Source organism: Marmota marmota, unplaced genomic scaffold (assembly GCF_001458135.2).
Source record: "Marmota marmota marmota unplaced genomic scaffold, marMar, whole genome shotgun sequence".
NCBI classification, from domain to species: domain Eukaryota; kingdom Metazoa; phylum Chordata; class Mammalia; order Rodentia; family Sciuridae; genus Marmota; species Marmota marmota.
In genome coordinates this window covers 914,943-923,815 of record NW_026000207.1, presented here as the reverse complement: position 1 = coordinate 923,815, position 8,873 = coordinate 914,943, and the positions used below count along the sequence as shown (strand labels likewise).

At 51.0% G+C, this 8,873-nt stretch overlaps 1 protein-coding gene across 1 annotated transcript in view; it reads left to right on the top strand.

Annotated features, from left to right (window-relative positions):
- The first annotated feature begins 6,922 nt into the window (after positions 1–6,922).
- LOC107158833 (NACHT, LRR and PYD domains-containing protein 2) overlaps positions 6,923–8,873 on the top strand; it is a 24,009-nt gene continuing 22,058 nt past the window's right edge. The window contains exon 1 of the mRNA XM_015505322.2: positions 6,923–6,929. Within this exon, the coding sequence (XP_015360808.1) occupies positions 6,923–6,929 (7 nt within the window). The remainder of the gene's footprint in view (positions 6,930–8,873) is intronic.

Here is an 8,873-nt window from a genome sequence, read left to right as displayed (position 1 = left end):
CCTGCAATCAGGAGTGAAGCCCACAGTCCAGGGCCAGGCACAGTGGAGCACGTCTGTAATCCCAGCAGCTCAGGAGGCTGAGACAGGAGGATCACGAGTTCAAAGCCAGCCTCAGCAAGGGTGAGGTGCTAAGCCACTCAGTGAGACCCTGTCTCTAAATAAAACACAAGATAGGGCTGGGGATGCGGCTCAGTGGCCGAGTGCCCCTGGGGTTGAACTCTCTGGTACCAGAAAGCAGTCAAGTCCTCCTGCCCCTCTACCTCAGGTGAGCAGCTCCCCCTGAATCCTCAGCAGCAGCAGCTCCGGGACACTGGCCGACAGTCTGCATCCTCAGAGCTTGACCTCTGCTTTCTAGCCTTACCCTGTCCGTTTTCTTGAGTTTGTGTTTCGCTTCAACACTTGGTGATTTTTTGAAAAGGAGCTGGCTGGCTTGCATGAACCCTGCAGTCTACACATCCGAAGAGAATAGACTCATCACTGCTTTGGGCAGGCTCATAAAGACAGCAAGATCACTAGGGCCTCAACCCTGGCCACCAGATGGTGGTACCTTGGTTTACCTTTTAAAAAGGACCCCTGAAAACATGAGAAGAGCGAGGGTCTGCTTTGGCTGACCATTCTGGAGGCTTCCATCCATGGTTGGCCCCACTGCTTGTGGGTCAGGGCAAGGACAGGGTGTGAGAGAGGAAGGGATCTTGCTCCCTCCGATCCCCTTTAGGGGCACACCCCCAATGGCTGGAAGGCTTCCCACCTCCTCCCAGCAGGATGGAGCCAGGAGAAAGCCTTCAACACTTGGGTCTCTTGGGAGCATTCTAGACCTGAACCGGGCCACACAGGTCCATACTTAGACAAGGTTACACTGGGGGTTTAAAGTGCACCCAGTGTCTACACAGCTTTCCTCATTCACTGATTCCACTCTGGCCTCCCATGAAGCATGGAATGTAAACATGTTTTCTTTTAATTTTTTAAATTTCTGGCATCAGGGATTGAATCCAGGGGTGGTTAAACACTGGGCCACATCCTCAGTGCCCCCTTTTTTTTTTTTTTTTTTTTTTTTTTTTTTTAATTTACAGACAGGGTCTCAGTGAATTTCTTAGGGCATCACTAAGATGAGATGCTGACACTGGCCAGGAACTTGGGATCCTCCTGCCTCGGCCTCCCCCATTGCTGGGATTATGGGCATGTGTCACCACCCTCAATTCAAAATGTTCAATGTCATGAGAGCCTTTTCAGCACAGTTTCCATTTTCATAACCGCGCATATCTTCAACTCATGAAAAGTTGGCTTGTGCCTAGTGTGAGCCAGGACCTCAGTTTGTCACCTGCACCGCAAGGGAGAAGCCCCAAAGCAGTTTACTCTCGGGTTCATGATAAGGAGAAGAAAAAGGCCACTGTCGCAGGCTACTCTTGTTAGGGGAGGACACGAGTGTGGGAACGTGAGGTTAAGGGAATGAACCTATAAAAGGGGGGCTGGGGTAGTGGCTCAGTGGTAGAGCACTCCCCTAGCATGTTTGGGGCCCTGGTTTCGATCCCACCACATAAAGCAAAGGTATTGTGTCCAACTACAACTAAAACATAAATTTAAAAAAATCTATAAAAGGGGCCCACTGTGCTGACCCCCATGTTTTATTTCCAAAAAGCATTTACCTGCAGCCCTGACTGGCTGAAGAGGGCAGAATGTGTCCCAGTCCTCAGCAAACTACCTGTTATTTGCAGGAGAAATGAAAGTCTAAAATGAAGTCGCTAAGAGGAAACCAAGTTTCTCTGACAGGAGAGACTGTGACCCTTTTCATGCACCAGATCCTGAAAGTCACAGATAAGGATAAAAGATAACCATTAAATCTAGGAATACATCATTAAGAATTCAATTAGAACCAGTGACCATGGGCCAACGTGTCCTGAGTGGCCCTGCAGTGCAGACCTGAGAGAGACATCATCCTGCTGTCAGCTGACACTCAAGAGGAAGAGTTGAGTGGACTCTGGAAATTTCCCCTATAAACCCAGAGGGCAGGAGGAGGCACACTGTCCCTCTCCTCTCTGAGAAGACCCACCCTCTCCCTTGAGAGTGTCCCTTTTCCTTCAATAAACTCATTGCCTGTTGGAAGCAGATGAAAGAGAAGACAAACGAGAAACGCAGGTGGACCTCAGTGGGTCAGCCATGCTTTATTAAACAGCCAGGGGCAGGTTTACAAGAGGGAAAATGGCAACTGGCTGCAGTAGGGTCTAAGTTTTATAGGGCTGACAGGGACTGAGTGCTGGCAGGAAACGTGTTGGTTACAGCTGAGGGAGACCTTGGGCAGTCAGGGCTGTGGTCACAGGTGATGATAAGAACTGCCACAGGTTCAGAGCCCACCACGCTCCCTTTCTCCTCGGGGGTTAATATTTTCCATATCCTTCACCTGTTACTCTGAGCAACATGCCTGAAATCTTCCTGACTTACTTACAAGGACTGAGGTTTGACAGAGCACGTCTTCATGCTGCCCAGTTTCCTGGAAGGCCCAGCTCTGTAACTCTGATTTTGCATGATGTATTTCTGAATGGAGCATCACAATTTCCAACACAATGTTGTTGGTTTACTGTCTGCAACCACTTGATGTGTGGTGGTTCAGGGCTCACTCTTCCCATTGTTTTTTCTTTGTCTATATTTTTATGGTGGTGCTGGGGATTGAACCCACGGCCTTGCATATACAGGTGCCCTACACCTGAACTACATCACCAGCCCTGCTCATTTTATTTCCCCGTGGTCTTACCTGGGATCATGATTTGAAATAGCAGCTTCACATGTCCCAGCAGGATCCCTCTCCCAATAAACCAGGGTTGAATTGTCTGTGACCTAGACACTTTGTGGTCCTGGGGACATTTCAAACAGACAGTAGTTGGAGTCCTGAGCTTTTCGACTCCCTCCCCCTACAGCAAAACCCTCTATGGTGCTCTGGGCCCACACACTAGGCCTCATTTGAGGGGGACACATTCCAAAACCCTTATGGTTGACTGAAACCAGACTTGTCCTGAGCCTTATAGATACACGCATCTATAAGGTAAGTGACACCTTGACATTTCAAGGAGGCACTTCAAGGCTTTTGTCGCTGGATGGCGAGCATGACCTTTGCTGTGAGAGTTTGCTTTGGCTGACCGTCTGGAGGTTCCCATCCATGGTTGGCCGCACTGCTTGTGGGTCAGGGCAAGGCCAGGGTGTGAGAGAGGAAGGGGTCCTGCCCCCTCCTATCCCCTTTAGGGGCACACCCCCAATGACTGGAAGGACTCTTAGCCCTCTACTTCCTCCTCCCCACATCCTGCCCTAGCCTCTGGCTCATAACTTTCAAATTCTTTCAAATTCGTTTTTCATTAAATACACAAAGGCAGCCCAGGGAGCCCTACACACTGCTTCACCTGCTGTCCATCATTGAGGACGCATGGGGAGGAGACGCTGCAGCTCTGGCCTTCCTGAGGCCACCTCCCTGGGGTGGGGGGACCAGAGACCCTGACAGCACCTGCTGCTGTGCCTGAAACCTCAGAGCTGCTCAGAGGTGGGAGAAGGTGCTGGGCATGAATTGATGTAGACACACTGCCCCTGTGTCCAGGGGCCTTTCCTTTCTCTGCCCTGGCTGAGATCCTGCAGATGCTGGCCTGGCTTGGCCGGAGAGGACAGGGAAAGGTGGTGAGTGAAGAATACGCAAAATAACAATCCGCATCCCCCAGGAGAAAGGAGGGCAGTGTGACTGGGGCGAGGGTGGGAGGGGCAAGCAACGCCCTGGGCTGGGCTTTCACCCTTTCCCAGCAACAATGGGTTTCAAACTTTCCCAGCTGGTTCCCGGATTTAGGCTTTGAACTCACACAACTGCTCCCCCTGACTGCCCAGCCAATGAACCCTGCAAATGGTTCAAATCTCACTCAAACACTATAAAAATCAGAGCCCTCCTCTAATCAGTCACCATTTTCTTTCCTGAAAATGTGCCATTCCGCTGCTAAATAAAGAAAGCTTGCTGATCCATTGAGGTCTGTTCCCCCTTTTGGTTATTTTTGCATTCAGTGAGCTAGACTAGGTCCAGGGCAGGGAACCTGTGGGGAGGAGCCCAGGTGGAGGAGGGAGAGGCCAGGGAAGGAAGGGAAGGAGGCCCTGGGTGGAAAGGGCACAAGACTGTCCAGGGCTGGTGGGTGGCTCTGGGCTGCAGCACTGGCCTAGCACGTGCGCTCCTGGGCTCAACACCCATCACTGAAAAAACAAGGCCCGATCCCACGCAGCAGGCTCCGCACAGGCGTGGAGAAGGTGCGGGTGTCCCCACAGTCTCATGGCTGTCCGGCTGGGCACTTGTCCTTCCCCAAAGACCCGGGAAGCAGGTGGGCTCTGCAGGACTTGGAGCTGGCAGGCCTGGGCTGGCTCTCAGCTGGGAGCCAGTCTACAGGGCAGGCACTCACACTGTGGTTTGCTGTCCCCCCACAGGCAAAGGGATTAAAGGCAGGGGCCTCAAGGGAGCTTTTGCAAGGATATTAGAGCGCATGGGACATCCACTGTCACATGGAGGTGACAGGCTGGAGGGGGAAGCCCACCCTGGTTGTGGGAGTGAGGAACTTCTGAAGGTGTTCTCCCCTCTGTCCCTCATCCCCTCAAGTGTCCTGTGGGGCCTCAGGTATTCTGTGCCAGGGTCTCTTTGGTAGGTGGGAAGGTTGTGCACGGTGTCCAGGCAGTCTGTCCCCTCCCCACTTCCAGCCACAGCCTGATACGTCCCTCCAGTCCCCACTACTTCTCCCTGTGTCCCGCTGAGCCTGGCCTGGCCTAAGACGATTGCAACATTTGCTAAGTGGGACCAGGACTGGGTCAGAGGACCAGCTGTGGGGACACCTGGGGACCAGGATGGCCACGTAGGGATGGTGGAAGAAGGAGAGGAAGACAGAGAAAGGCCACACATTACTGATAGAGAGGAGAGAGAGACCATGGGCCAACGTAACTGCAGACAGACACACTCCAGTGGACCCTTGACTCTCGACAGATTATGAGCTTCTCAATAAACTAGCCATTCCACGGGGAGGAAACCCCTAGGTCAGCCAGGTGGGTGGCTCATGTCTGTGTTATGCTCGAATTCCGGACCCGCAAAGACCACCAGAGACCCAAGATCGATGTAAGCAGCAAAGAGGTGTTTATTGCGAGCTAGGTCAGTCCTCTGCGCGCACACAGCAACTGGTGACGCTGAGAGGTCCCCAGCCCAGGGTTTGCAGCAGTTTTATACATTCTTTGGAGAGGGCAGAGACTTCACATACATCATAGCCTCTTTTAGCAAATCATCACACTCCGCGGGAAAATCAAATAACAACTCTAAAACATGACTAGCACATTCACTGGCGGGAACAAGTTGGGTAGGGGTGATTGGTCAGTACAAAAGGAGTATTCATTTGAACTGATTGGTTTAAGCCAAGAGGGGTGTTCCTGCTGAACTACATGGATTCCAAACGTGTTATCAACCACCATAAACTACTGGGAGGGTCATCTGGCATCCCAGGTATTTCCCTGTCTCATGCTGATTGGTGGCTGCTAGGGGGGCTGCTATGGGTCCCCACCTAGCCTGACTGAGTCAGGGACACCTGGCGCAGCAGATCTCTCCTGCTATTTGTAGATAAACAACTTAGCAGGGTGGGAATGTGCCTAGGAGTGCTCTGTGGGTCTTTCCAAGGACAAAGGCATGTCCCTTCCTTGGACAGGCTTGGCTCTGAGATAGAGGCTGGTTTTTCAGTCTGTAATCCCAGTGACTGGGGAGGCTGAGGCAGGAGGATCGCATTAGTGAGGCCCTACCTAACTTAGGGACACCCTGTGTCAAAATGAAAAACAAGGGCTGGGGCTGGGGATGTAGTTTTGTGACAGAATGACCCTGTCACTAATGCCCCTGTCACCCCCACCCCCAACAGTAAGAAAAATTGAAGTTTCCATTAAGCTTCACCTCAAGGCTTCACAACCTGGTATCTTGCTTGCAGTAGCCCCAGGGCAGCTCAGCAGCAGCACCAGTGTTGGACAGCCCTGTGCTCCATAGCCATGTGCACCTACAGGCCACCGAGCCTCTAGACCAGGGACAGGAAAGTGACTCTGGCCTTAGGAGCAGGCGGTGGTGCAAGCTGGCCTCTAGACACGGGTATTTCCTCTGAAGTGGGGGGCCTCAGAAGAGAAGGAGGTTTTGATCTTACCCAGAGCAGGGGAGTGGGCACATGGAATTACAATACAAAAAGCCCCGACCACAGAAAGGTGGTGCTGATCATCCGTCCATCAGACACCCGCCAAACCGAGGCCTTGTCTTCTTGCAGCCGGAGCTGCGAGGGCCAGAAAAGCCCACGTCCATAGCCGTCATTCTGATGCCCAGATGCTTCTGCTTCTTATTGACAGTTCTCAGAAGCCATTCTTCAAGGGAATATTCCCTTCTGTCCTTAATGGAAATTTTTGTAGATAGGGAGAATTGAAGGTAATGACTGTTTTAAAATAGATTTACCTGGGCTGGGAAGGAAGCTCAGTGACAGAATGTGCGTTTGGCATTCAAGAGGCCCTGGATTTAATCCCCAGCCCTGTGTCCTCTTGATTCAAAAAGCAAAGGCTGTTCTAAGAGCAAAGTGAAAACAGAAATGGTAGGGCTGGGGATGTGGCTCAAGCAGTAGCACGCTCGCCTGGCATGCGCGTGGCCTGGGTTCGATCCTCAGCACCACATACAAACAAAGATGTTGTGTCCGCCGAAAAACTAAAATAAATAAATAAATATTAAAAAAAAAATAAATGCATTATCCTATTAAAAAAAAAAACAGAAATGGTTTCTTCCAACCGGAAGTGATCAGAGCTGAGCATGTTCTTCTATTTCCTGTTGTTTCCCCTGAAACTTCATCCCCAGCAATGTACCTCTTCCCCACATACCGGTCTCTTTCCACACACAGTCACGTGTTGCTTAGAGAGGAACATGTTCGGTGAGATGAATGCATGCCTAAATGATTTTGTTTTGTGAGAACATCACAGAGGGTAACGGTGACGTCCCCTGGCAGCATGACCTACCAGGTCTCCATTGCACACTCATTGTTCATTGTTGACCAAGCTGCTGTGTGAGTGCATGTGACTGCACAGATCCACACACACAGCACATGGACACGAGTCGTGCATAGAATGACGTGAAAACTAGTCACCTCAGTCCTACATGTGAGGAATGTGTCCTCCCTCTGTCCACAGCTGTGTGTCACCTGGTCTAGCAGGTATGCATATACAACGCCATATACAGATGGACACAGAACACAAGTGTGCAGTCATGAATGACAGTCACACCACAGGCATGATTTCAGTGAAGTTTTTTGTTTGCTCAAGTACGTAACTGTCCATCATCTCCAAGGCCTACTTTTGTACACTTTTTGTTGGTGTGTGTATTTGTGTGTGCATGTGTTTGTCTACCTGTGTGTCAGGAGCCGTCTGAGGGTTGCATGTGGGTCACCATGCATGGAAGCCTTGTGGATAGAGACATCTGGTATCTGGGAATGACCAGTGGTCATTTGTTCTGGTCAATTGCCCAGGGACAATGTGAATCTCTTTGCTGCTCTCCCTTGGCCCACATAGCACCTGATATGGGTATCACCTGCCAAGATGTCAATCAACCTGCTGACTGTAAGACGTCAGGAATCAACACTCGGCCCTTGAAACCTTATCACTACCTTTGATGTACCCCCTTAAATAAACCACCAGAGGGCTGGGGATGTGGCTCAAGCGGTAGCGCGCTCGCCTGGCATGCGTGCGGGCCCGGGTTCGATCCTCAGCACCACATACAAATAAAGATGTTGTGTCTGCCAAAAACTAAATAATAAATATTAAAAATTCTCTCTCTCTCTTTAAAAAAATAAAAAATAAAAAAAAAAATAAACCACCAGAGCCATTTTGTCTTCTATCTAGTTCCAGAACCCACTAGGACTAGATCTGTCAGGGGTTCCCATTCTGTAGACATATTTCTGAGTATTTGTACTTTGTTACTTACTGATTATCTGAGATTGTCAGTTTTAGGGTGGCTTGGATTATCCTGGGCAGGAAGAAGGACCCCTTAATGAGATGCTGGCTGTTGTCCCTGATAGGTGTGCATTTGTGTGGTCTTTAAAGAACTCTGAACTAGAGCTGGGCATGGTAGGGCACATCTGTAATCCCAGATACTCCAGAGGCTGAGGCAGAAGGATTGCAAGTTCAAGGCCAGCCTCAGCAATTTAGTGAGGCCTTAAGCAATTTAGCAAGAGGAGACTCTATCTCAAAATTAAAAACAAACAAACAACTAAACAGGACTGGGGTGTGGCTCAGTGGCTGAGTGCCTTCCTAGCATGCATGAGGCTCTGGGTTCCATCCTCAGCCCCACAAAATAAAACAAACATCCCGGACAACAAAGGTCTGCACTGGGGGTCCCCAGGAGACAGTTCCACATCACGACGTGCCCACTCTTGAGGTCCATTTCTGCCTGTGGCACACCTCTCGTGCTGAGGCACCGGCTCTGCCCTCCAGAAGCTCTGAGCCGGGGGACATGCGTCCAGCTTCCCCCTCTTGCTGACACAGGTCTCCTCAGGTGCCCTCTGTTCTGCTCCAACCTTCTCAGTGGCTCTTTCCAGACCCCAAAGAAGAGCATGGACAGAAAACTCAGGACTCTGTGCTCCTGATTGTTTACCCCGAGACATGTCACACCTGCTACGCTGCTTGGACACAGTTAAGGACCCGAGGACATCGCTTTGTCCTAGAGAGTAGTGCCATGCAAGTGAAGAGCGACGGCCACACCCGGTCACCAGGGGGCCATGTCACCTAAGAGGCAGGCACGGCCCACAGCTCTCCTGTCTGCACGCAGTGGGGACAGCTTCGTCTCACCCAAACGCTGTGCTTGGGGCTCCCACCCGGCTGCT